Source organism: Sus scrofa, chromosome 14 (assembly GCF_054392235.1).
Source record: "Sus scrofa isolate SSC_HxYL_T2T_F1_AM1 chromosome 14, Sscrofa_HxYL_maternal_Yorkshire_Landrace_v2.0, whole genome shotgun sequence".
NCBI classification, from domain to species: domain Eukaryota; kingdom Metazoa; phylum Chordata; class Mammalia; order Artiodactyla; family Suidae; genus Sus; species Sus scrofa.
Window position 1 is genome coordinate 44081844 of NC_139396.1, and position 27781 is coordinate 44109624.

The 27781-nt window shown below is 59.2% G+C and overlaps 1 protein-coding gene across 44 annotated transcripts in view; it reads right to left on the minus strand.

The window, feature by feature from the left end:
* Nucleotides 1–1858: 1858 nt before the first annotated feature.
* Nucleotides 1859–27781, minus strand: part of FBRSL1 (fibrosin like 1) — an 87121-nt gene continuing 61198 nt past the window's right edge. For 2 of the 44 annotated variants that reach the window (XM_021074104.2, XM_084993493.1), the window contains 15 exons: nt 16827–16872; nt 13992–14316; nt 13689–13909; nt 12878–12946; nt 12510–12709; nt 11634–11684; nt 11311–11406; nt 10675–10743; nt 10485–10514; nt 10161–10232; nt 7942–8071; nt 5659–5736; nt 5394–5477; nt 4930–5134; nt 1859–3968 (listed from right to left, as the gene is read on the minus strand). In XM_021074104.2, the coding sequence (XP_020929763.2) occupies nt 3143–3968; nt 4930–5134; nt 5394–5477; nt 5659–5736; nt 7942–8071; nt 10161–10232; nt 10485–10514; nt 10675–10743; nt 11311–11406; nt 11634–11684; nt 12510–12709; nt 12878–12946; nt 13689–13909; nt 13992–14316; nt 16827–16872 (2502 nt within the window). In that variant the 3' untranslated portion in view covers nt 1859–3142. Of the gene's footprint in view, nt 3969–4929; nt 5135–5393; nt 5478–5658; nt 5737–7941; nt 8072–10160; nt 10233–10484; nt 10515–10674; nt 10874–11310; nt 11407–11633; nt 11685–12509; nt 12710–12782; nt 12947–13688; nt 13910–13991; nt 14317–16826; nt 16873–22305; nt 22622–27781 lie in introns of those variants that run through there. The other 42 variants (XM_021074106.2, XM_084993502.1, XM_084993508.1 and 39 more) reach the window with 41 other exon arrangements.

Sequence of the window (27781 nt, forward strand, 5' to 3'; positions counted from 1 at the left end):
CCATGGAGGGTGTTCCCCAGGGGGCAGGACTCCAGTACTGACTTGGCTCCCTCGGTCATCCCCTTCAAGGTGACACTCCATTAGAGGATGTGACCCCTTGAAAACGATGTCTCTTAGGGATGACCTGGCCCAGTGCAGACACCAAAACTCTCCTGAAGGTGGTGTTCGTCAGGGAACCTTTTCTGGGACAGGGGCTGGCAGTACAGGCCTCCTTGTCCCTACGGTTCAATGCAGACCCTGTCTTCTGGCTTTCATTTATTATTTTTAAAATATGTGTTTATTTTTAGGGCCACATGTGCAGCATATGGAAGTTCTCAGGCTAGGGGTTGGGTCGCAGTTGCAGCTGCGGGCCTACATCACAGTCACAGCAGTTCGGGATCCGAGCCAAGTCTGTGACCTGTGCCAAAGCCTGCAGCAATGCGGGATCCTTAACCCACTGAGCGAGGCCAGGGATCAAACCTGCATCCTTATGGATACTAGTCAGATTCTTAACACTGAGCCACAAACTTAGGGAACTCCTAAGAAAGAAATGAGAAAGACCTCTTTGTCTGGCTTTTTTGTTGTTGTTGTTGTTGTTGTTGTTGCTGCTATTTCTTGGGCCGCTCCCGCGGCATATGGAGGTTCCCAGGCTAGGGGTCGAATCGGAGCTGTAGCCACCGGCCTACGCCAGAGCCACAGCAACGTGGGATCCGAGCCGCGTCTGCAACCTACACCACAGCTCACGGCAACGCCGGATCGTTAACCCACTGAGCAAGGGCAGGGACCGAACCCGCAACCTCATGGTTCCTAGTCGGATTCGTTAACCACTGCGCCACGACGGGAACTCCCTCTTTGTCTGGCTTTTAACCCAAGTATTTTATTTTTTCAGATGTCCCTGGACTCCCAAGTGGTCTTGGTCAAGGGCAGATCCTGAATTGTACCCACCCCTCAACTATACCAACCTGTAGGGTCTCAGAGCCCTGGGCGGTAGTCTGGCTGGGCCTCTGCTTCTCCTGGCTTGCTCTGCAGGGACCCTGCAGTGGGGTGGGGTGCAGCCCAGGTCGCTGGGCAGAGCGGCCCCAGGGGGGAAAACCAAGAAATGCAAGAGCAGTCACAGCAGCTGGGAGGGGCCGCCCCCCCCCCCCCCAGGAATCACCCCCCCATGGAGAAGCCCCCTGGTTGGTGATCCAGGCCCTGACAATGACCAGGAGCTTCTCCCTGGGGATGAAGGGCACCCCTATCCCTCCATGGGGACAGCCATGAGCTCATGGCCCTGCTTAGGCACGGGGCAGTTCTGGGCCTGGCCGCTCACCCGAGAAGGCCAATCCAATTGGGGTGCAATGCCAGGGCCCCATTTCCAAACCACAGCCAGGGGAGGGGTAAAGGCCCAGTGCTAAGCGCAAGTAGCTGTGGTGGCCACTGCAGGGTGGGCGTCCCTCCCTTCTTCTCCAGAGAGTGGGGGTGGCCTGCTCTGCCCTATTTCCCTCCCCCTTCCTGAGCACTCACCTCTCCAGAAATGGCTCACCTGCTCTGCTAGGGCATCAGGAACAAGGCCAGCCCCCCATGGGGTGTGTGCCCAATGTGCAGTGCAGAGAAGACAGACTCAGAACCGGTTCCGTGCAGAACACCTTGCAGGTGACAGCATGGGGACCACAGGACAAGAGCAGACTTGAGGGCAAGATGGAGATGCCAGGCCAAAGCCCGAGGGAGCGAGGCCAGGTGAGGCTGGTGCTCTGCTTCCGGGAAGGTGCTCACAGCCCAGGCTCCTCCCAGAGCAGCTGGGCACTCCAGCGGGTAGGAGCCATGGGACCCGGGGAAGGAACCCAGGGTGGGTGCTCACCCCCACCTGCCACAAAGCCCCACAAAACACACAACCACCTTTTCATCCAAAATCAAGGCTGTATTTATCTTCATTGGTTGATGTGAAAATATTTAAAATAACCGGAGCCTACAGTGGAAACGTGGGGTTGGAAATACAGAACCAAACAAAGCAAATGGCTAGAGATGGGTGAACTGAGGTTCAAACGCTGAGGACACAGGTATGGACGTCAGGAAACAGGGAACACTGATGACAGGGCACAGTGACGTTCACGGGGTCATGAAAGCAAACCAGAACCCAAAGGAAGTAACGCCAAGGCCTTGGCCGGTGGGAGAACATGAGACCATGTCTGCCGGTGGCTCCGCGGAGGAGACAGCTACTCTTCCCCTTGTAATCAGCCTTTGGACTCCTCACCTCCCCAGTCTTGTCTGGTGTGATTCTGTGAACACTGCACAGACAGCACCAGGGCAGACACTCCAGGGAGCGCGCCGTGGTCCCCCAGGCCCGGGCCGTCCCGAGCGCTTGCATAGTTGAAGGATGCTGCTGCAGTCAACCATCTGAGGGCGTTTCCAACTGACAGCCAGTGAATTTTTTTTTTTTGTGACCGTGTTAAACAAATAACCAGAGGAATTTCTAGAAACGATTTTTATAAAGTCTACCTAGGTTAAGAATTTAATAACATCATATATTTATATTAACAGACTATGTACACGGTTTCATTTGTTTTTTTAAAAAAAAACAAACCAAAAAGGAAACCCTTTTACACTTCTGCATAATAAGGCAAAAAAAGTTTTGTACATTATTAATTATCTTAATATATATCTGTAACTTCTGTTCCAAGTACCAAGGGAGGGCCAGGGCCGGGCCTGAGTGGGGGCCTCACAGTGCGTTGGACAAAATGACCGTTTTTTTGTTTTTTGTTTTTTCTTCATAAATAAGACAAAAAAAACCCCTGGGGCTCTGGAGAGGGATCTGAGGCCATTAAATTGCAAATCCAAACTAAAAATAAAAAAGCAAAAGTCTTTTTCTTTTAAACGTCTAAAGAGCACAAAATTGAAAAAAATACAAATCTGTTAAAAACGCTTATCACCTGTGGGAAAAAAGGTACAAACTTGAAGTTTTTCTCCAATTGCCTAATGTCGAGCTTGGAAAGCAAAAGATCACTCCTGGCAAAACCGTGTCTGAAATCCCTGGCTCCGCAGGCTGCAGGTGGAGGAGCGGGCGTCACCCCAGGACCGATGGAACTGTGCTTAGGTTCTAGAAACAACGTACAGTTAAAAAAGTTGACAGCAGTGCTTTCGTGGAGGGGCCTCTGTACATGCGGCGGGCGCGGCCCCGCGGGGACTACCGCGCCTCCACCTCCTGGGGGTTGCGGGACGGGGAGTAGTCGCGGGCCTCCCCGGGCGCGCGGGCCCCGAGCGGCGTAGTCCTGCTCCGCGGCGGCCCGGGAGGCGTGGGGGGCCCGCCCGCGGCCACCAGCGGGGGCGGTGCGCCAAGGGCGGCGGCGGGAGCGAGGCGCGGGTAGTGCAGGGCGCCCAGCGCGGGCAGAAGCGCCGCGCCGTCCAGGGCAGGGCCGGCGGGCAGGTGCGGGGGCCGCGCGCGCTCCAGCTCGTCGCGGCGCGCCTCCCGCAGGCGCTCGGGGCTGTAGTCGTGCGGCTCGCGGTCGCGGTAGGGGCGCTCGGGGGGCTCGAAGAGGGCGCCGGGGCCGGGCGGGCCGCGGCGGGGCGGCTCCAGGACGCGGTATGCGTCGCGCAGCGGCTCCCACGCGAAGGCCAGGCGCTCGCGGCTCGCGGGGCCCGGAGCGAGCTGTGGGGGCGCGTCGCCGTCCTCCCCGCGCTCCTCCTTGACCTTCACGTCGCTCTGGGGCCGCTCGGCCGGCGCCTCGGGCGGCTTCCCCAGGAGGCCAGCCAGGCGCAGACTGTCCCCCAGGGCCGCCTTGCTGAGAGGAGATGGCGGGCGCACGGCCAGCTTGGCGCCCTCCTCCTTGGCTGGGGAGCGGCTCTCCTTGACGCGGGGCTCGGCCTCGCGCTCGGCGGGGACTCCGGGTCGGCCCGGTTCGCCCTGGCCGCGGAGCAGGAGGCTGCCGCCCGGGTGGCCTAAGGGGGCTGCGGGCGAGGCCCGGCTCAGCAGGCGCGTCTTCTCCAGGAGGTCCCTGGGAGCGATAAGACACCTGGCTCAGCCAGGCAGGAAACCCCTGCAGCAAGCTCCTCTGCCACCAGGTTCCCATCTTAACAACATAAGGCCATGGTCTGCTACTGGGACCTCAAGGTCCTTGGGTGTGTGTAAGGGGCTTGTAGGAGGTGGGCAGGCCCTGGGTTGCTCTCTGGGTTCTATGACAAAATGGTCCCAGCTGCTTCTATGCTAATTCAAGGCTGCCCTCTGCTTTGCTCTCTTGAGCCCCACCCTGTGAACCCCAAGTCCTGGCACACAGACTGCAATGCCCATGAATGAAATATCCTAAATCCAGGATTCTGGAAGGGTGGAAAGTGATAGGGCCAGACAGGGAGCCCAACTGGGGTCCTGTCCACATAGCTGGCCCATGACTCTGCAAGAACCCCCAAGTGCTAGACTCTGCTGCTGACCTGGTAGTGTGGCTCCCACTTCCCCTGCCACAGCCTAGCCTTGCCGCCTGGGCGGGGGGGGGGGGGGGGGGGGGGGGGCCCCGCAGGGCTGGGGGTTACCCAGACAGACAAGCTCAGCCCCATCCTCCAGCCCAGGGGGCGCCCCACAAGTGTACCTCCCAGGCACCCCCCCTCCGCCCCCAGTGGCTCAGCAGCACCCTCCAGTGCGCTACAGCATCTTCTGCCCTGCTGATCTGAGCTCCCTCCAGAGGCCCTGCTGTGACCCAAGAGCAGACCATTCATGCTGGGGTCTGAGAGGGAGCAGAACCTGGGTAGTACCTGCCCAGATCCTGCCCCAGCAAGGGTCCTCTGTGCGGGCAGGATGGAGAGTGGAGCCTTCACACTCTCCCAACCAAGGAGGTCTAGAGAGCAGAATTGAGTCTGCCAGGTGCGAGGGGCTCCCAGGGCTGGCAGAGATGGCTGGGGGGGGGTGCAAATGCTGGGAGGGGTGGGGGCCGGGGTGAAGGGGGGCAGGAAACAGGCAGGATGGGAGCACAGGACCCCACTCACCGCTCCCGCTCCTCCTTGCCCTTGTCCGGCTCTCGGTCGTGGTTGGTCAGGGCTGAGACCCGCTCTGTGTCTATGGGCTTGGGCCACGGGGGTGGCGTGGGGAAGGAGGGAGGCGCCCGGTGCAGCCGGTTCCAGGCCTCATGGGGGCTGGTCAGGCCGTGCAGCGTGGGGCCCTCCTTGGGGGCAAAGATACCGCCTGTGGGAGCTGGGGGGTGGCAGTGGGATGGTGAGGCTGGGCCACTGTTCCGCCCGCATTGAGTCCCCCGCAGAACCATCGGGCAGCCAGGGAGAAGCACGGATTCCTGATCCCAGGCCCGTAGCAAAGGAGGTGGCAAAGAGAGGGAGTCCGTGTGGCGTCCGGGCAGCCCACACATGCACAGGTGCGTGTGGAGGACACAGGTGTGGGCACCTGTGTGTGAGGGGAGGGCACATGCAGGGGAAAAGCAGATGGCGCGGTCACTCACTCAGCGCATGGCTGCCCAGGCCTCCAAAGGCGTTGCTGCCCAAGCTCCCCAGGCCCCCGAAGGTGCTTGATCTGCTGAAGGGGTCTGTGGGAGCAACAAGGCTCAGAGATCTCCATGTCCCCACCAGGCCCTCACCCCTATCCCGTGGCTCCAGAACCTGAAGGGTGCTCTGGCTCTCCAGGTCTCCTCCCCACTCACCTCCATCCCCTCAGTTCTGAGGACGGCAGGAACCAGCCAGACCACACGGACCTCAGGAGACACCTACCTGTCAAGTGACCAGTGGGCAGGAAGCTGCCAGGATGGGCTGAGGGTCCAAACGGGTTGGTAGTGGGATGGGCGGCACCTGAGGGCAGGGGCAAGGTGCAGGTTGATGGCAGCCTGAGTGCACCTGGGGCCTGTCTGTGGCTTGTTCTCAGGGTGGGTGCCCTAGCCCCCATTCCAGGCATGTAATAGGTAGGAGGTGGGCTTTTGTCTCCCTAGAATCTGGAGGGACCCTGAGGGAGAGCAGGGAGGGAGGTGCTGCTGGCAGTGGAGCACCCAGAGGAAAGGGGGCAGAAAGAAAAAGTCTTTGAGATTGAGGCTCCAGGGGCTACTCCCCAAGCCAGAGACCCTGGAGTTCCTAACCACAACTAATAAGTGATCCAGGTTTCCTATAGTAGTGGGGGCCTGGGTGCCAATGGACACACTGGCCCAAGTCAGGGCTGCTGAAGACGGCAGCTCCCCCTGTGGTGTCCCCTGGCTGCCAGCCACGGCCTACAGGTTTCACTGTGGTTGATGTCAGCCCTGGCTCCCCTGATGCCCCTCAGAACCGAATGTGGAGGGCAGCCGAGTGGGCCCAGTCCTGAGAAGGGGCTGCTGGGTCAAGGGCCGATCCAGCCACTTAGGGTGGGGCACCCACCCTTCAGCCTAGAGGTGAAATTTCTGGACCAGCGAAGTTGGTGCCCATTGTCTCTCCAGCTCCCTCTACCGGTGAGACCCCAGCAACTGCATGCTCCTGCCTGCCTGCTGTGGGTGCAGCAGGTGGGCTCTTCCATCCAGACACGCGCAGGTTCTCATCTGCACAGAGCTCCCAACTAGAAACGTAGCCTCACTCCTAAGTGACCCTCAAAGAAGTCAGAGTGTTTAGGAAATAGCTGGCTCTAAAACTAATGAAGACCGTGCATGGGAGCACTGTGGGGTGCACTTAGGGAAATGTGTCACCTTAACAAGCTTACACCACGAGAAAAAAGGAACTGATGTTCTCAGGGATGAAAACAGTTGGAAGAAAGAAAACACATAGGAGGAGCAAGCACAGCCAGACAAGCAGGGTGAGCAACTAGGCGTCACAGACAGATGGCGTAGCCCTGATCTCAGTGGGGCATGTGCTGGGGGAGGCAGACACAAGGCAGGACTGGGCTGTGGGTGGGGAGCTGCTGGCTGTCAGGGTTGAGGCCCAGATAGAGGCGCTCTGCTTTCTGAGGGACCCTGACACCTGGAGGCCACCCTGCCCTGGCTGGGGTCTGGAGGCCATCAGGGCAGTGGAGCCAAGGCTGGGAAGAGCTGTCATGCTCCAGAGGCTGGCCAGTGTGACCCTGTCACACCAGTGTGATGACAGGCTGCCCTCACAGAACCCCACAGCCACGTGCAAGGGGGCAGCGGGCAGTGGTGAGCATACACGAACTTGGGGCAGGGAAAGGGGAGGGCCAGGAGGGGTCAGGAAGTGCTCTCTGAGGGATGGCCTCCTGCGAGGGCCTGAGAGCTGGGGAAGGGGCAACAGCAGACCTGTGGGCAACTGACAGCGGAGCTTCCACCTTGGGCTCTGACCTCAGAAAGGCTGCCCCCTACTGGTGGCAACTGGGGTTTCTTGTGCCAACAACGTGGTTCATGTTTAGCACCTGCTTTCCTTCTGTGTGTCTGGAGTTTGGTCTGTGCGGACAGAGGGCCTATGTAGCTGGCCCCCAATAAACATCCTGGGTGCTGGGGCCCCGTGAGCTTCCCCTGTATTGTCACGGCTCCTTGCTCTGGCCCTCAGGGCAGCAGTCAGGAAGGGCCCACTGATTCTGACCCTCCACCCTTCCTCCTTGGCCGACTGCTCTGGGTCCCTTCACTGCAACACATACAGCTCTGTGTGTATGTGTATGTGACTTGTCCAGAGTCCTGGGAGTGCTACTAGCCTGTGTGTGGCCCCAGGGACCCTGAAACAGCAAGATTGTGGTGTGGCTGTGAGTGGGGAGCTTAGAGGTTCATGGGAGCAGTTTCCCGCCATCCTGAGAAAAGCCAAACCCTTCCTGGGGGCGGGGCATGAGAAATGAAGTCCCAGTGAGGGGGTGCCTGGGCAAGGGCACACACTCAGGGCACTGGTCAGCTGTGACGAAGTGTCTGTGGGGGTGAAGCGTAAGGATGGCTGACCTGCCAGGTCCAACTGAGAAACACTGCCCAAGTGGCCAGAGTTCTCCTGCTCCCGCACCAGCCAGAGAGAAAGGCAAGGTGGCTTCTGCCCACTGGATACCCCCTTGCTGGCAGAGTGGCTGGGTCCCCCACCTCCCGTGGGCCAGGCCGGCCGCCTTACCCGAGCTGGAGAAGAGGGGCCGGGCCAGGTCCTGCGGGTAGTGGAAGCCAGCGAATATGCCTGGGGCAGGGGGTCTGCTGAACAAGTCCAGCTTGGTGCCCACGTCCAGCTTGTGGGGGTCCAGCTGCATCTGCCGAGACAGAGCATGTGCAGGGGCTGCCTGCTGGAAGGCTGGGCACTCAGTCCTCCCAAAGAACCAAGCCCGCAGCCTACACAAGGTGTGATTCCACCTGGTCCACTGGCCTAGCCCAGAAAGTGGAGAGAAAAGTGAGGTTTATCTCAACATGTTTCAAGTGACTCAGGGTGACTCAGTCACATGGGATCCATAACAGAGATTTATTTTTGTCTTTTTGCTTTTTCTAGAGCCGCTCCTGCCGCACATGGAGGTTCCCAGGCTAGGGGTCCAATTGGAGCTGTAGCCACTGGCCTATGCCAGAGCCACAGCAACGTGGGATCCGAACCACGTCTGCAACCTACACCACAGCTCATGGCAACACCGGATCCTTAACCCATCAACTGAGGCCAGGGATCAAACCCGCAACCTCATGGTTCCTAGTCGGATTCATTAACCACTGAGCCACGACGGGAACTCCCATAACAGAGATTATTAACTGAGGTTTCCACTCCCTTTTATATGGTCTTTGAAAGCTGGTGTCTTTTATACTTAAAACACTTCTCAATTTGGATGCTGTATTTTCATTACACATACTTTGTGTTTGGGTTTTGGGAAATTGAGATAAAAAAGTACATTCATGTACCCTAATCATTCTACTTTTCCAATAACTAAATTTAGCATAGATATTAAGATTTAATTTTTTTTTTTCTTTTTAGGGCCATACCTGTGGCATCTGGAAGTTCCCAGGCTGGGGGTGGAATTGGAGATGCAGCTGCCGACCTATGCCGCAGCCACTGCAATGCCAGATCTGAGCCACATCTTCGACCTATGCCACAGCTTGTGGCAATGCCAGATGCTTCACTCGCTAAGCGAGGCCAAGGATGGAACCCACATTTTCATGGATACTAGTCAGGTTTTCGTTTTTGTTTTTTAGGGCCACACTCGCGGCATATGGAGGTTCCCAGGCTAAGGATCAAGTTGGAGTTGTAGCCACCGGCCTACACCAAAGCCATAGCAACACCAGATGCGAGCCACGTCTGTGACCTACACCACAGCTCACAGCAATGCTGGATCCTTAACCCACTGAGTGAGGCCAGGGATCGAATTTGTGTCCTCATGGATACTAGTCAGATTCGGCTCCTCTGAGCCACAACAGGAACTCCAAACTTTAAATCTATTGAAGTTAAGTAAAACTAAGAAGCCAGTCCCTTGGTCACAAGGGCCACAGGAGGCCTAAGGCTGGACCAAGTACTTCTTGGGTCTACCTGCTTTGGCGATAATGACCAAGGGGTGCTCTGGCCCTAGCAGGGAGTGCCCCCTCCCAGCTCCCTCCCTGTGCCTCCTAGGGGGTCCCATCCGATCATTTGCGTGTCAGAACCCAGTAATCTTTGGCATTTCTAACAATAAAGTGACTTGTCCTTTTTTAGCACATTTAGCATGAGATGATTTTAAAATATCGTGCATGGGTGTAACATGCTGAGATGGCAGATGAGGGTGTTAATACCCTTCTGAGACATGGGGTTGGGGGCGGAGGGTGGTCCCCATCCTGGCCTCCTGTGAGGGGCCTACCCTGCTTCCTCAGTGCCCTAGCCCAATGCCCCTGGCTGTGGGTCCCCAGGCCTCCTAGGGTGCCTGGCAGCACCTGCTCGGCAGGGGACAGCCTCGAGCCCCGAGCCGGCCTCTTGTTCACCACCTGTCCCTTCCAAGAGCGCTCAGGCTCCATAAGCACGTTTAGTCGCTTTTGTCCATTGCTGAAAAGCCAGGCACACAGCAAACACTTAACAAACACTTGGGGGAAAGGATGGGATTGACAGGTCCAGCACAGGTGCCCATGGTCACCCCTGCAGGGTCTGCTCCTCCCAAAGCTCTGCTTAGTGATCAGGGGGGGCATGACCTTGAGTCTCCCACACACGGCTGCCCTGCCTCCTCCCTCGCCCCAACCAGGCCCCAGGCAAGGGGCACACTGCAAAGGGCTGAGGGTCTCAGACACACATGTGCCCGTGTGCACACGCAATGTGAATGCTGGGGAGGACACGGCCCCCACAGGGTGTACTGGGGACGCTCTCACCCGTGGGCCTAGTGGGCAGGATGCAGTCTGGCTCACCTTGATCTTCTGCTGATGGTGGAATATCTGCCAGGCAATTTGCACGTGTACCGCACACCACTTCCCGGGCTTCTGCGACAGGGCAGGCAACAGGCTCAGCCTGAGGCCAGGACCTCCCTGTCCCGCCCCCTGTCATCTGGATTCCTGCTGTCACAGTATACCCCCTTGGCCATCCAGGAGGTACCCAGACTCAGATCCTCCTCGAAGTCCTGCCAGGCCCCTTCCTCCTGAGGTGAGGCATGCCTCCACACACACCTGCATGCATGTAGACCCCACACACATGCACATGTAGACACACACACACACACACACAACCACACTCACCCTGACTGTTGTCCGGTACGTGTCGGACACCTGCCATTGACAGAGGAAGAAGCATTAGGCCCAGGTTCTGTGAGCAGTTGAGGTGGGGGATGGGACAGGGCCAGGCCTATGTGTGCCTCTCCACCAGGGGCCTGGCTGGCTGGGACATTCCCCGGGGGAGGAGGGAGGGATGGACATAGCTGCCACCTACCCCTGGGGCTTTCTGCAGGAGGGTGTGAACAGCGCTGGCCCGGCCCGTTACCTCGAGTGGGTTTGAAGTCTGAGGGGAGAGAGAGACAGGGCGTGAGACCCCAGGCGCCTGTGCCCGCCTCACCCTGCCTGTGGGGCCCTGCACACCGCCTCCTGGGCGGGAGGCCTGGCCTCCCACCACATCCTCAGTCCGGGGGTTTCTGAAAAGGCGAGAAGAAAGAAACAGCTCTTGACTGATGCTCCTGGGCCAGGGCAGTCCCGTTTCAGGGAAGGTGAGTGAAGCAACCCCAGGCCCTGCTCCCAGGGCCTCAGGGGTCCTTCCTGCTGGGGCCTTGTGCGAGTGGACAGCCCCGTGCTGCTGCCATCCAGATCACACCTCGGCACTGCTCCCCCCACCCCTGACCCCAGTGGTCCCAGCTGAGGAGGGGGAATGTGTGCAGCAGGGCTCCCCCAAGCCCCTGGTCAGGCCTCCTAACCCACCGAGGCTCAGGATGCTCTGCACTGAGGTCAAGGCCCCTGGGGGGGCCCCCTGGGATCACAACAAGCACAACCACAGGCGAGGTGGCAGGAGCCGCCCCGGGAGGCGGTCCTGCAGCCCCACCCACTGTGCCCACCCCCTCCGGGGGGCAGCTGGTACCTTGGGCTGAAAAGCACCCTGCAGGGATCCAAAGGGACCTGGGTGTGGGAGCGGGGCGGGCAGTCCTGGGACGGCCGGAGGGAAGGGCGGGAAAAACTGCAAGAGAAGGTGGGAGGGGCGTTCCAGGGGCCTCGGCCAGTGCTTGGTCATCCTGGGCAGGGGCTCTGGGCCCAGCCCTCTGGTCCCCACCCCATTGCCCCTGCACTAGGTGGGAGGCTACAGGGACAAGATGCAGCCCCCGCCCTCCACACTCCCAACCTCCACCCCATCCTGGAGAGTCCAGAGCAGACTCTGTGGGGGCCAGAGCTCGCAGGGACACTCACGTTGGAATGTCGGAAGTAGGGGCTGTCCAGCTTGGGTGTGAACTTGTCAAACTGGAAGGGAAGACAGCACAGAGTGAGGTCTCCAGACCATGCCCATGCCCTCTACCGGCCAAGTACCTACCCACCCTGTTGGGCCAGGCAGTGGCCAGAATGGCCATCCTGTCTCCTGAAGCTGATGGCCTTCAGCTAGCTGTCCCCCAGGATCCCCAAGGGCGCTGCCCCAGAGCCCTGAACCCGCTCCATGGGGCCCAGGTTCTCAGATTGGGCACGGCCCTTCCCTGCTTCAATGGTCCCAGCATGGGAAGTGCAGACTTGCCCACCTAGATGTCTACTTATGCCGGCTCAGGCCAAGAAGTGGCTGCAGCCATGATGGGGGAGGGGGGCATGGAGCCCAGGACTGGTGATCAGGCTGCGGGACACATCTAGGCCCCCGGGCAAACTAGTGGGTGTCGAAGCAGAAGCTGGGTGGGAGTAGAGGGGACTCTGTCCCACAGCCGCTGGCAGCTCAGGGGACGAGACCCTGAGGCCCCGGAATACGGTAGGAGTCCTGGTTCCCGTGGCCCCTCAGTCCCGTCCAGCCTCCAGACCTGCTGCCTTGCTGCCAACAGAGACGCTGAGAATCCCACATGGGTGTAACTGGCCCCAGGGCCGTGTCACACGCTGTGTGGATATGCCCAAGCCCCCAAAAAAGGCCCAGAATGGCGAACCTCATGGAACGGCCCGGGGTGGGGAACACAGGAGGAAGGGGCTGGACGGACAGACGGACCGAGAGGGGCGGTGTCAGCCTGCGTGCGTGCGGAGAGCGTCTGCGTGTGCCTGTTTCATGTCCCGCACCAGGGCCGCCCCCGCCCGCCCGCCGGCACGCAGCCTACGCACCGGCGGGGGTGCGGCGGGCGGCAGGAGCGGCGTCGGGGGTGGCCCGGCAGGGAAGGGGGCGAATGTGTGTTGGTGCTGGTGTGTGTGCTGGTGTGTGTGTTGGTGCTGGTGGAACTCCGCCCGCAGCAGAGCTCCCGGGCCCAGGGGGGCGCTCTGGACCAGAAAACGCGCGTTCAGCTCTTGCCTGAGCAGCTCGTGATCTACAAGAGAAAAAGAGAGAGACAGAGAGGCACGTCGGCCGCGGGCTCCCGGCGGGGCGAGGCGGATAGTCACCTGGCACTCCCGGTTTCGGCAGGCCAAGCCGTGGTGGCCGCTCGCTACGTGCGGGCCCCAGGGTGGAGGTAAGAGAGGTGCCTGTGACCAAGTACCAATCAGAATCCCCGAATGAGGCTGGCAATACATGATTGGCTGGCTGAATGAGATCAACAGGCTGGCATCTAAAGGCAAGAGAGAACACCGTGAGCCACCCTGGGAGCCCCCAGACAGCCCTGCAAGGGAGCCCTGCCCATGGTGGTTGCCACCCGGGGGGGGGGGGAGCCCATCCCAGCCACCTCCAGATCAGTATCCTGGTCCCATCCTGGGGCACCAAGCTGCCCATAACTGGGGCTGGGCTGATTCAGAATCTTAGAGAAAAACTGGAGACCCACGGAGAAGTCCTTAGTGACCTAAGATTTGGCCGAGAGGGAAGAGGGCAGCTGCTGGTATCAAGCAGGGAGGGAGCGGCCAGGCTGGGCCAGCCGCTGCTCACCTGGGGCTCCTCTACCCACAATTCAGCCCTACCCACCACACCCTCTCAGCCTAACGATGAGGGATGGGAAGAGGCAAAGCAGGCCCTGGGAGCTGTCATCATGGTGATGGAGTAGCGCCAGGCTTCAACAACTCCCCACCCTAGACTGCCTGACCAGGGCTCAAGACAGAGCAGAGCGTGTCTGTGTCCATGTACACATGTGCGCACCCATATATCTGTGTGCATGTATGCATAACTGAGGCCCTGGCGGGAAGCTTCCTCTGCCCTGGAAAAGGCGTACTGCTGGGGCGCTGCCACCCGACCGGTGGGGTCTGGAGCGGCCGGTGTGAGAGAAGTCTATACCTCCGAGGCGGCACCCCCTTCCCAGGGGCCGCGTCCCTCCCGCCCAGGGGTGAGGACCCCGGCCCAACCAACCGCACCAGGGGACCTACCGGCGGGGTGTCCTGGGATGACCAGGCTGTTGGCCGGCAGCGCCGGGGGCGGGGGCAGTGTCGGGGGCGCGGCGAACATGGCCGCCGCGTGGTGCTGGTGCTGGGCCTGCGAGCGGAGCGCCAAGTGTGAGGTAGAGAGGTGGGGGCCCGGCCCGTGAGGCGACAGGGACGCGTGCTTCGCGAGCCCCAGGCTGGCGCCGCTGCTGGCGCTGCTGCTCCTGCTGCAGGGAGGGGGGCTCAGTGCCCGGCCGCGCGCCCCGCCCCCGCCCCGCCCCGCGCGGCCAGGCCCCGCCCCGCGCCCACCTGAGGCTGTGCAGGCCGTTGTGCGCTGCTGGGCCGTGGCCGTGGCCGTGGCCGGGGAAGGCGCCCGGGGGTAGAGGCACGTGCGTCGGGAGCGGGGCCCGGGGCTGCGGGGGCGCAGGAGGCGGCTGTGGGGCGAGGCGGGGCAGGGCCGGGGCTTCCTTCTTAACCAGCGGGCTGGCCGGGGCACCGGAGGGCAGGGCGGGCACAGGACTGCGCACAGGGGGCAGGAAGGGCGGCTCGGTGCTCAGCTCGCGGCTGCGCTCCAGACCGGAGACCTTGGGTGCTGCCCCGGCCTTGGCCTCGGACTTCTCGCCCAACGTGGGCCCTGCGGAGAGAGGGGCCACAGTGAACCCAGGAAATCCAGGACCCACGGTTTCCAATGGGGAAACAGGGGGCGCTGGAGCCTTGGTCACAACACCATGGGTCCCATGCAACTCCTAGGGAGGAGGCCACCCGTCCAGAGGGCCCACCAACAGGGAATGTCCTGCACCTCCTGCCTGTGCAGGTGCTGTTAGGGCCCCATTTTACAAAGGGAGATTGAGGCAGTGGCTTAAGCAGGACGCTGGGCTGTGAGCCCATCCCACCCACCACCTTTCCTTCCTCTGTGGGAGCTTCACTTGTATCTGCAGCTGCTCTTTCTGCAAAGACCCAGGTGAGGGAGTTCACACTGTGAAGTGGAAATGAATCTGACTAGTATCCATGAGGATGTGGGTTCGACCCCTCGCCTCACTCAGTGGGTTAAGGATCTTGCCTTGCCATGAGCTGTGGTGTAGGTGGCAGAGCTGCTAGGATTCCGAATTGCTGTGGCTGTGGTATAGGCTGGCAGCTATAGCTTGGATTTGACCCCTAGCCTGGGAACTTATATATGCCATGCGTGCAGCCCTAAAAGAAAAAAAAAGACCCAGGTGACCCCAGCCTAAGCCCTTTTGGGGCCCTTGACCTGGGGCACTTTCTGGATGACTAGCCTGCCTTGGTTCCCTTTGGAGGAAGTTGCTGCTCCCCAACACTGACCCACCCTCTCCCCACCCACCTCCCTCATCAGGCCCAGACCTTCAGGGAGCCCCTCTATTCATTCTAAGCTCTCCTTTTAAGGTTGCTACAGGGCCTCAGGTCACATGCTAGGGGCCAGATGGTCAGCACGTGTCCACCACCTTCTATGTGAGCGGCTTTGCCTTCAGGGGATGACAACCCAGTTCCCAGGAGTGGAAATTCAGGTTATGACTTATGTTTGGGCTGTTGGCAGACCCTACTTCCTCCTCCAGGCCCAGGGACTGCAAATGGAGCGCTGGCCACAGCCTCCCCCTGTGGCTGCAGGGTGGTGTGACCTAGACTAGCAGAGTTAAAAGACGTCTGGACCCCCTAGGAATTCTCCTTCCCTAGGCCCACACCTCCCTATGCAGCCTCCGCCTTGGGTCTGTTTGTTTCAGGGACAAATCTACAGGAGAAGGCCACTGCCACCACCCCTGCAGTGAGGACAGGAAGCAAGGGCCAGTGGCTTCAGACCACTGTTCACCACTGCCCAAGGATACTGGCCCTCTCTCCCCTCCTGTCCCTCCCACATCTCCATACCAACCCTTCACAAAGTAAGAGCAGCCATCAGCATGGAGAGAGGGCTATGCAGGCCTGGAGGCAACCCCCGACATGTGCCACCAATGCCCCAGCCCTTCTGTAGACTCCCGGAACCTTCTAGAGCCTCCTGCCACTGTGAAAGTGTAAGCATCGCTACTGATCACCCCATTTATGCCTCTCTCTGAGCGCCTCAAATCCTTGGCCAGTTCCCTGAACTCTGCTGAACTGTAATCTCCAGAACCTGTGGCTGTGTCCTTATATGAACAAAGGGTCTTTGTAATCAAGGTACGAATCTCAAGGTGAGATCAGTCTGGAATCAGGGTGGGCTCTAAATCCAGTGACAGTGTCCTTGTAAGAGGCCACATGAAGACAGAGACAGAGATGGAAAGAATGTAGCCTGCAGGCCCAAGACGCCAGGTTTGCAGACAATCCCAGGAGCTGAAGAGGCAGGAAGGACCCTCCCCTCGAGCCTCTGGAGGGAGTGCAGCCCTGTGCACACTTGCTTCCAGACTTCTGGCCTCTGGAACCTTGAGCAGGTGAATGCCTGCTGTTTCAAGTGGCCTGGTTTATGGTCATTTGTTGAAACTGATACACACCCTGTGTCAGTTCTGTTTGAAATGCCAGCTGGTGCCTCCTGGACCTCTTGGGGGGGGGGGTGTCCTTACCCTGACTCTCCAGCAGGAGTCTGCTCTGCTGCAAGGCTCTGATTTGAGGAAGGGGCTTCTTGAGTTGAAGGCAGGATGCACTGCTGCAGGGGCACCAAAGCCTGTCCTGTTCAGTCACATCCTGAGGCCCCTTCTGTGCTCTAGGTCCAGTGATACCTGCTTCGGGCCACAGTCTTGACCGACAGGTGGAGTTACAAAGGCCTGTCCTGGCCTCAGTGGGACCAATGCCACATGGCAGCATGGGTGGTTCATGAGCTGCTGGCCATCCTCAGAGCACCTGACCCCATGATTCTGGGGAGGGCCTGGGGAAAAGGCGTTCCTAATGGTCCCTAGGGGGTACAGGGACCCCACTTTGGGAACCAGAGCTCCAGAGCTGCCTGACTCAGGCCGAGACACTGGCCCCACTCTTAGCCTCCCCTGTTTCCTTGTGGTTTTCTGAAGTGGGGTGCGGGGTCACATCCCTCAGAAAGTCACAGCACCTAACTCCTGCCTCAGGCTCTGCACCTGAAACCCTAGACAGGGCCTAACTTGGAGCCTGCCACTGACTTCAGGAGTGTGTCCTGTCCCTTCTTAGAGGCCAAGAGCCCAGGGACACACTTACCTTTATCCGCTGCTGGGGCAAAAAGCTTCTCAGAGCCCACAGATGCCTGGAAGAAAAGAGAAGAGAGTCAGAGGCCAGAGGGCCTTACAGGATTGGGGCGAACCTGGCCTTCACCCCACCCCTGGCACCCCAGAAACAGGTCTGGGCAGGTCCCATGTGCATGAGGGCAGCCCAGCCTGGCAAAACACGTCCTTCTGAGCCCATGGCCCCCATGTAGGAGGGGGACCAAACCCAGGCCCAGATGCAGGTATTTGGACACAGGTCACTCGGCCTGTTATTGGGAAACAAGAGATGCCCCACTCAGCAGGGGGTGCAGAGCTCAGTGTCCCCGCTAGGTTCCCAGTCTTGGGAATCTGGGCACCACAACTCAGAGCCGGCCCCGGGATCCCAAGGGCTGTACCAGGCCTGGCACTAGAGGTGGTGGGGTGGGGGAAGTGGAGTGTGGATGCCCCCTTCCCCCAGCCTCAGGCTGCAGGTCACCACCCACCACGCCTCAAACCACCTGAGTATTAGGTCTGGGGACCACGAGTGTCCAGGGTGGAGTGGGCCACTCTGAGCGGGCAACAACCCGATTCAGGGGGTAGTGTGGCCATTTCTGATGGGTCCCCTACCCCTGCTCAGGCCCTCCCCTGCTGGGGAGACACCCATGTGTGTGCAGGGCCTTGGTAAGGACAAGCGGGACAGAGTGTGGCCCTCCTGCTGGTTCACAGTATGGAGTCCGGTAAGGCTGGCCTGAGCAGACCTCTTCTTTCTAGTTGGTGTTGTTTTCAAACAGTTTCACAGCGATGATTCAAATACCATATAACACGGACATTGAAGGTACACAGGCCAGTGGTTTTAGTGTGTTCATAGCTGTGAGCACCCATCACCTCAGTCAGTTTTAGAACATTTTCATCACGGCAATCCTCTGTCACCCCCAGCCCGGGGCACCACACCTGTGCTCTCAGTGTCCCCATCCTGGACATCCAGGGCAGGAAGCAACCAGTGCTTCCTGGGGTGTGGGGCAACTATCAAAGAGCACGAGGCCTCCCCCACTGGGATGGCCACCATCAAAAAAGATAGTAGAGGCGTTCCCATCATGGCACAGCAGAAACAAATCCAACTAGGAACCATGAGGTTGCGGGTTCGATCCCTGGCCTCCCTCAGTGGGTTAAGGATCTGGTGGTGCCGTGAGCTGTGATGTAGGTACCAGACGGCTCGGATCCTGCATTGCTCTGTGAGGAGGTGGAGAAACTGGAAGTCTTATGCACTGCTGGTGGGGATGCAAAATGGTGCAGCCACCGTGGGAAACAGTTCGGAGGTTCCTCACAAAATTAAACGCACAGCTACAAAGTTGAAGCAATGCAAACGGTCATAAATGGATGGATGATAAACAAAATGGGGTGTCTACACCCAGTGAAATATTATTCAGCCTTTAAAAAGGGAGGGGGACTTCCCATTGTGGCACAGCAGAAACTAATCCGACCAATATCCATGGGGATGCGTGTTAGTTCCTTGGCCTTGCACAATGGAATGGGATCCAGCATTGCCATGAGCTGTGGTGTAGGTGGCAGATGAGGCTCGGATCCTACATTGCTGTGGCTGTGGCATAGGGCAGCAGCTGCAGTTCTGATTCAAACTTCCATGTGCCATAAGTGCAGCCCTAAAAAAGTAAAAAAAAAAAAAGGAAAATTTTGGTACACGTCGGAACGTGGATGAACCCTGGGGACGTTATGCTAAGGAAAATAAACCAGACACAGGAGATCCTTCCCGATCATGTGAGGTTCCTGGCAGGCTCAAATCCACAGAGACAGAAAGTAGGATGGTGGGGGCTGGGGGAGGGGGATGGGAGGTTACTGTTTAATGGGGACAGAGTTTCAGTTTGGCAAGATACTTTTTTTTTTTTTTTTTTTGTCTTTTTGCCATTTCTTTGGGCCGCTCCCGCAGCATATGGAGGTTCCCAGGCTAGGGGTCGAATCAGAGCTGTAGCTGCCAGCCTACGCCAGAGCCACAGCAACGCAGGATCCGAGCCGCATCTGCAACCTACACCACAGCTCACGGCAACGCCGGATCATTAACCCACTGAGCAAGGGCAGGGATCGAACCCGCAACCTCATGCTTCCTAGTCAGATACGTTAACCACTGTGCCACAACGGGAACTCCAGTTTGGCAAGATAAAGGTTTCTGGAGATGATGGTGGTGAGGCTTGCACAACAACATGACTGTATTTCACACCCCTGAATCGCACACTTAAAACAGTTAAGATGGTAAATTCTGTTATGTGTATCTCACCATGACATATAACAAAGTTAAAAAATAAAGCACGAGGAGTTCCTGTTGTGGCTCAGTGGTTTAACGAATCCGACTAGGAACCATGAGGTTGCGGGTTCAATCCCTGGCCTTGCTCAGTGGGTTAATAATCCGGCGTTGCTGTCAGCTGTGGTGTAGGTCGCATACTTGGCTCGGGTGCCGAGTTGCTGTAGCTCTGGCATAGGCTGGCAGCTACAGCTCCGATTCGACCCCTAGCCTGGGAATGTCCATATGTCGAGGGAGTAGCCCAAGAAATGGCAAAAAGACAAAATAAATAAATAAATAAAGCACAAAAGGGCTTTCTGGGATGATGAAAACATTCTCTGACTGTGGTGGTGGGTATGTAGCGTTAAATGTTTGTCGAAACGCATCAAGCTGTACACTTCAAATAGGCCCATTTTGTTGCAGGTAAATGGTGGTGCAGGAGTCACCTATAAGATGGGGACTGAGGCAAGAACAGACTGATAGGTGGGATGGGACAGAAATGAAGAGTCCTGGAAAGAGTCAGGCACACATGAGGCCCAGCACAGGCCAGGACCCAGGCTGGGGAAAGGGCGGGAGCCGCTTGGAGGAAGGCTCCCTGGGCCAGCATCACTTCAATGCCACTGATGGAAACAGGGAGTGCAAAACCCCGTTGCACAGGACGCCCTGCTACTTCCCACTCATGCAGGAGTGGGGTCACCTTCCTAATCACGCCCTGAAAACCTGCACTGGAAGAAAACAAGTGGCAAATGCAGCTCAAATACACAGGCCCCTGTGCCCTGGGCTGGACTCGAATCTGGACTTAGGAGGTGCCAACCAGAAGAACAGAGAGGCTGAGGCCGGGCGCGTCCTATGCTCGAGTGCTGTGGCCGTGACCCCTTCCTGTGCTGGATCCCCAGGCATTCTGTGTGGTGAGAGAGCCTGGGTCGTTGTCTCACCTCTGAGGAGACCCCATGGGAATGAAGGGGTTCCCCAGGGCTGGGGGGGTCTGTGGTGGCAGGACGGTAGGGTCGGCGGCGTGGTGCCCCCCCACCCCTCAGGGCCAGGACCCCCCAGCCGAGATCTCCGGGTGGCAGAGCAAGGTCTCAGGACCAGGAAGAGGACAGTTTACGGCTGTCTGCTCTGCACTAGGCACTGTCCCAGTTCCGCCAGGGGCTAAGTCACATGTTGAGGTGTGAGACCAGGTGTACCCAGCATCCTATACCCTCCTGAGAAGGCCCAGGGGTCACCTACCTCCCACCGGCCCAGGGCCCACCAGAGACCCCCCAGGCCTAATAGCACTGGGCCCTCACAGTACTCCAGGAGGGGTCCTGCTGTCACTTCCATTTGAGACCACACAGCAGTTGCTGTCATTACCACCTGGTCTCATTAACACTCTCACAAGTCAGTTCTCCACAAAGCAGCCAAGAGTATCTCTAAAAACCGAAGCAGAACAAGTCACCCCAGGACTGAAAACATTCTGGTGCCTTCCCACTGCCCCAAACTACAGCCTGAACTTCTCCCCCAGCCCCTGAAAGGCTGTGCCCAGCTTGCCTGTCTGAGCCCTGACCTCACATGAGCAACCCCCGCCCCTTGGCCCAGTGGCTCCAGCCATGTCCTCCCCTGAGATGCAATGACCCAGAGCAGGGACAGCTGCCCCCCTCTACCGAGGCCCCCACGCAGCCAAGAGGGTCCCCTGTCATCAGCAGGTGAAATGAGTGCAGGGGCTCAGTCTCAAAGCTGTCGTTACCTTCCAGGGGCGTGGTCCCTGGCCACCAGGAGGGGGAGGGGGCTCCCCCACACCATATGCACCAGCCTCACTGGAACCTCCGCCTCTGATACGGCAGGGCAGCCCTGGTTCCCCCAAGGGCTGTCACTCTGAGTTTGTTCCTGTGGGACAGGACTGCCCTCGGTCCCAGCAGCAAGTTCAATTAAGGCTGCAGGCGCCCCTGTGTGGCCCAAGAGGCCCAGCCAGACAGGAGGACCAGCTCTAGGGCCAGGAGGTGGCGCCCCAGACACTGGGAAAGTGGAGGGGAGTAAAGGAGAGAGCGAGTGGAGGAGGGGGCCAGCTGTGGCCACAGGGAGTGTCTTCCCTACCCATCCCGACCCCTGGGACTCTACCCAGGCCAAGGCAGGTGGCAGGTGGAAAGCCATTCTGCCATGTCCATCAGGTCCCCACACCCACACTGCACAAGTTAAAGTTTGCTCAGGGAAGTTGGGGGATCCAAGTCCCCACAGGGGTCGTGGGTAGGTACTGGCACAGCCAGGGCCTGGACACCTGGCAGGGCACAGCCTCGCCCATTGAGAAGGCTCTCCACAAACACCCGCAGGGCCTCTGGGAGCCTGGAAGGTTCCAACTCTCTTCCCAGCACAGGTACTAACTCTCCCCACCCCCGCTGGGATTTGCTCCTGCTCAGGATCCCCTTGGTTCTTTCCCTTCCAGGACCAGGGATCTGGAGCTGGCCAGCTGACCCAGCGGGTGGGCAGACCCCGAAGCAACCAACAGACCTGTGCTAATATAACTTCCTGAGGATTAGCTCCCGGGATGTGACCCAGGCTGCGGAGGCAGACACATCCTTCAAGCCTGGCACTGAGCCGGTGTGGGGGTGGAAGGAAAGGGTCACTTCAAGCCAAACTACAGGCTGGAGATCCTCAAGCTGCAGGTTCAGGGTCCCAGTGGAGGGGGCACGCTCGGTAGGGCAAGTGTCAGGGCCAGCACTCAGTCCCCCGAGGTGCGCAATCCCGGCCGCGGGCGTAGGTCACAGCGCGCTTTGTCTGCGAGGACCCGACCTGAGGGGCAGCCTCGGCCCAGACACGCGGCACAATCTCCGCCGGCCGCGCCCCGCCCCAGACAAAGAGCTCCAACTCCCGGCAGGTGAGAGCGGCGGGCGCTGGGAACACGGGTGGCCGAGCCCGCGCCGGGGCGCAAACAAAGGCGCGCGCCCTCCGCGACGCTCTGCTCCGCCTCCGCCGCAGGCCCCCCAGCGTCTTGGCCAAGGCCTGGGACCCTCTGCGGGGGCTGCACCCACGCCGATCTGCCGCCACGTGTGCCCCAGGGGCGCAGGCGTAGGTACGTGGGGTCTCCGTGCGCCTGGCTCCCAAGAGAGACGGAGTGAGCAGAGCAACGGGGGCCTCTCCTGCTGCCCGCTCCTCTACAGGGGGCGGCAGCTCCCTCAACCCCGGTCCCCGAAGTCCGAGTCCCTCCCCGGAGCCACTAGCGCGCACTCACCGTGCGGGCGATCCGGGTTCGGTGCGCTCTGTAGGCGATCGCTGCTAGTTCTCAGGCCGGAGCCGGAGCCAAAGCCGGGCAGCATGGACGCGGGCGGCGGAGCGCGGGCTCCCGCCAGCCTCCGCCCGTCGAGGTGGCCCCTCTCCCGGCGCACCGTGCCTAGCCGGAGCCTAGGCCGGGGGCGCACAGAGCACGCATGTCCGCTGCGCCGTCTCGGCGCTCTCGGAGCGTCTGGCTCTCGGTGCGCTCAGGGGTCCCGGGTGCCGTCGGGCACGGCGCGGGGCCCTGAAGCAGCAGCAGCGGCGGCGGGCGCACTGCTGGCGGGCGCGCAGGCGGCAGCAAGGGAGCGCGGCGGGGCGGGGCGGGGGCGGGGCGCGGGCAGGCCCGACTAATCCAGCCCCGAGGCGCGGATCTACCCGCGCGGGGCGGCGGGCTTGGGTTCGAGGGATCACTGCTTCATCCCCGCCACCAGGTCAGGGCGCGCGGTGCCAGCTATACCCAACACTTTATGGACCGTCTCCTCCAAAGCTCACAGCACCGAGTATGGATGGCCTACGACCACTTTACAGGGGGGAAACCGAGTCACAGAGCGGCGAGGTCAAGGAGCGGGGACTTAAGGAAGGACAAGAGCCCCCATCTCCGTCCGCTGAAAGCTCCGCCCTCGGTCTCACCATCTGAGAAACGGAGATGCAAAGTGGGAGAAAGGGGGTCTAAGCAGTTAGTGTAATTGCAAGCTTCGCAGCACGCGCCAGTCCTAACCACCAGTCCGGATCCACCTGACTACTCCGTGAGCCAAAACCGAATTCAGATCCAGGGGGAACAACTGCCCCTTGAGAAGGCTGAGTGTAGGCGCACAGGGCGGGCACATTTCAGTCCGGAGCACAATCGCAACACCAGGACTCCAGCAGCGCCACTCCCAATCGTGAAATTTGCTGTGAAGAAATCCACACAGGGTAAGGGGACCAAGGGGTGCCTGGAAGGAGTTTGAGGACCCCCCCCCTTAAGTTGTAGTGGGTTGGAGGCACCAGGAGGTCAGCGTTGGTGAGGGCATCCAGGGACCCCAGCTCAGGGCCTGCATAACACCTGCCCGAGGCTTGGTGATCAGAGGCGGGTCCATTCAGTGGTGTGGGAACCAGCTCCAGAACCGTATGCACTGGGCCAGTGTTTCTTTTTCAAGAGGTGGCAAAACACAGGCGAACACATGCACTTGCATGGCCCACAGGAAACCTCCAACCTTACATAAGAAATGACTGATGGTACCAGTCTCTAGGTGGGGCTTTTAAAACCCTTTTGTTCTATTTGAATTATTTACCAACTGTATGCATTCCCTTTACCCCTCCCTGAAGTCTTAACCCCAAATCCTGTTTCCTGCCATTAAAAAGAGTGCATGTGCAGCACTTGCTGGATGTCAAGCCCCTTGCTAAATGGCTTCTTCTTCCTCTTTTTTTTGCTTTTTAGGGCCAAACCCACGGCATATGGAAGTTGCCAGGCTAGGGGTTGAATCACAGCTACAGCTGCCGGCCTACACTACCACCACAGCAACGCAGGATCGGAGCTGGGTCTGTGATCTACACCACAGCTCATGGCAATTTGGGATCCCTGACCCACTGAGTGAGGCCAGGGAGAGAACCTGCGTCCTCACAGAAATTAGTCATTGTTTCCTGCTGCACCACAACAGGAACTCTCACTAAATGGCTTCTAAACATGGAATCACTGGGCCCTTACGTCTGTTCTTGGGGACATACTATTGTCATCCCCATTTTGGGGATTTGTTTTGGCCCTGCTCATGGCATTTGAAGTTCCCAAACCAGGGACTGAACCCCAGTCATGGCAGTAACCCAAGCTGCTGCAGCGACAGTGCTGGGTCCTTAACCTGCTGTGACACAGGAGAACACCCCTATTCTGCTGATGAGAAAACTGAGCCAGAGAAGTGAAGGGTCCTGCTGGAGGCCATGGAGCTGGTATGTGGCTTAGCCGCAATGTGAACCCTGGCAATCTGACCTGACCCATGGGCTTAGTCAAGACACGCTCTTCCTCCGGGAAGGCAGCAGAGGCTGGACCTAGGACCTGGGAGAATCCCAACTCTCGGGCCACCTTTGTCTCAGGGGTGGGGGTGTCTGTGGGTCTGTGTGCTCCTGGGCACACCACACGGGGACCTGGGGGTTATGCCACCCTCGGGCCCAGCTCCAAGGCCTCTGGCAGGAAGAAGAAAGATGGTCATGCTGAGGGTTGTGTGATCTACGGTTCTGCTGCCGGCAGCAAGAGGCCTAACCCTGGAAATCTGTGAACAGCCACCTTACATGGCAAAGTGGAAGGAAGGTTGGTCATGAGTTGACCTTGAGATGGGGAGACAACCCAGGTGGGCACAGCTTCATCACAGCGTCCTTGCTCAGGGGAGACGGAAGAGGCTGCCTGGCTGGCTATGAAGATGAAGGAAGAGGCCAGGAACCCAGGAATGTGGGCACCTCTAGAAGCTCAAAAAGGCAGGGGGTGAGTTCTCCCCAAAGCTGCAGAGGTAGGTACCAGCCCAGCCCACACCTTGATCCCCACAGGGAGACTCCTGTGGGACTTCTGGTCTCCACATTGAGAGGTAATCAATGTGTGGTATTCAGCCACCAAGTTTGTGCTCATTTGTCACAGCAGCCACATTCAACGTACACTCACATCTGGGCCCCTGATGGACTGCAGAAGAACAGGCCCTTGGGCTGCGCAGAGCTGCCGATCCGCCCCCATCGCCAGGCCCGAGTCAAGCTCACAGCCTAGTGGGGACGACAGGCAAGACGTGTGCAAGACTGGGTAGGCGGAACAGTAAAGGGCGATGTGAAAACTTGTGACGGGCACTGCTCTGAATGGCATTTGGGGAAGTTTTCCCATGAGGGGCATCTGAGCTGAGACCTGAAGGATGAGAAGGACCAAGCTGGGGGGAAGAAGCTCTGGGGAGAGTCCTCCGGGATGGCTAACAGCCAGTGCACAGGCCCTGAGGCAGAAACAACTTCGAGGGGCCATCCAGGGAGGTGGGGTGGGGCTGAGGGCCTCGAGGGCCAGGAGGGAGCTTGGGCATTTGTGCTGAGCAGCAGGAGGAGCTGGGAGTGGGGGTTTAAGGAGAGATGATAAAGTCTTGAAGACCCTTCTGTAGGATCCACCACAGGGCCGGGGAGCAGGGGGCTGGGTCAGCAGCTGCTGTGACAAGCAGGTTGAAAGGGAGTGGGCAGTGGGCTCTCCTGAGATGAGGACAGGGACTGTTACCCTGAGGATGTCAGCCAGTAGCTGGTCACAGAGCTTAGAGCTCGGTGGGGCCATGACCCTGATGCATGGAGTCAGGGGCTCCTCCCAAATAGAACTACCGAGCCCTTGGGCTGCCCATATGCGTCCTACAGATGAGGGGCCCAGGCTGGGGCTGGTGTCCAGCAGCCAAGCTGCACCCAGTCTCTGCCCAGCTACCTGGAGACCCCACCAGGGCAGTGACAGGTTTTAGGAGCTAGTGGGGGTGGGGAGAGCAGCTGGGAGATTTGCCAGCGCCTCGCCAGTCCAGCCTGACCTTGTCACTCTGATCCAGAACGAGCCTCCAAGTCTGGCCAGCAGGCCACGGCCAAGGTCTCCCTGGGCCCCCAGCTCCTCTCTTGGGGCCTCTCCTTGCTGCCACAGCCTCAGATCTCAGAGGAGCCCGTCTTCCTGTAATGATATGGCTATACTTCAGAGACCACCGTGGCACCAACTGTCCTTGAAGAGGCTGTACTCCCTGCCACGCTACCTTAGAGCCACGCTCCCACCCTCTGGTTTGGGAGTAAAATTAGATTTTGAGCCGGTCTGTCTTTAATTTTGTTTAGAAAGGAAAGGAGCTTGATATGAAAGATTTAATGAGGTTAGAAATCTAGAAGGAAATGGAGTGGGAGTAGATTACTAGGAGGAATAAAAGGCAGCTATCAGAGAGCACAGGGACATCAATGTCAGACTTCCAGGCCAAATGATGTAGTCTGACGGCAGAGGTCAGGGCCACAGTTACCCACAGCTCATGGCTCAAGAGCCAGTATCATAACCGCACCTGTCATGTAACGCGGAGCAAGCGGGAGGTGTCATCACAGGGTCCGTGGAGGGGCTCCACCCCAGCTGGGGGGCACTGGGAGCGCCCACCCCACTGCCACTCAGCCACATCAATCACCAGACAACCCTTTGCTAGGCATGGCGGTGACAGCCGGCCCGCTCCCTTGCGGCTGCCTCTCTGCAGGGCACGTGAATGCAGAGGCTGCAGACGAAGAAGGCACGTGGGCTGTGTGACAGACACACCTGCCGAGATGTGTGTGAGGAGGCCAGTGTGGCTGGGGGGTTGTGGGGAGATGGGGTGGGGGACAGGCTCCCCAGCCTTGGTTGGTCCTTGCCGTGCTGCACAGAGCAACGCCGTGGGTGTGGACTGGGGCCCAGACCCCCTCCACCAGGCTGGCAGGCTCCGCTGTGGGAAGGGCCTGGGGGGTGGGGCAGAGTCCAGAGCGGTCGAGCCCCATGGTGTTGGGAAAGAAGCAAAGGCCAGAAAAACCTACAAATGCTCACTAATGAACACAGATCCTGCTCAACACCGCCTTGCCCTCCTTATCACCCAGAAAATGCAAATTTGGTGCAAAACAGCTACAACGGGAAAACGGAGATTGTGCCAAAGATGGGGATTTCATGCAATTATTGAGAAGACCCTTTGGAAAGCTTGGAGGAGGGAGGATCTGATGGGGTTGGAGAATAGCCACGCGGATGCTGAGTGGGACCAAGAGGGGCTTCTAAGGCCACGGTCCCGGGCACCGGAGGCCCTGGGCCCTCTGCCGTCCTCAGAGCTGTGGCCACAATAGCCCTCTGTGGCTCGTGCTGTTCCTGAGGTGGCTGAGTGTGGCCCCCAAAGATACACACACCCAGAACCTCAGAAAGAACAGCACTTGGAATTGTCTTTGCAGCTGTGACTCAGATAAGGATCTTGATGTGAGCACGTCCTGGAGGTGAGGGCAAGTCCTAGGACCGTGTCCTTCTGCACAGAGGAGACACAGAGAAGGGGTCTGGGGTGGGTGTGGAGACAGAACAATTAAGCTGCAAGCTAAGGGAGCCTGAAGTCCCCAGAAGCAGGAAGACTCCAGGGAGCTTGGCCCTGCCCACAGCTTGATTCCAGACTTCCAGTCTCTGGAACCGGAAGAGGATACATTCCTGTGGCTCAAGCCGCCCAGTGTGTGGTACTTGAGTCCAAGGGACATGAGGTGGGCACCCTGACCAACCCAGTCCTGACGGTAGTGTGTCCTCAGCTCGTGTATGAAGGTGCATGGGCCTTGAGCACACCGGTGTATGTGTGCACGTGAGTGCCTGAGAGCGCATGTGTATGTGACACTCTCTGGTGTGAGGGGGTGCACACGTTGGCGTGAGCATGGGAGTCTGTGTGCGAGTGTGCGATGCAGGGCAGGGATACGAGGGCGGCTCCCTGTCCCCTGACAGCATCAGCATGGTGGAG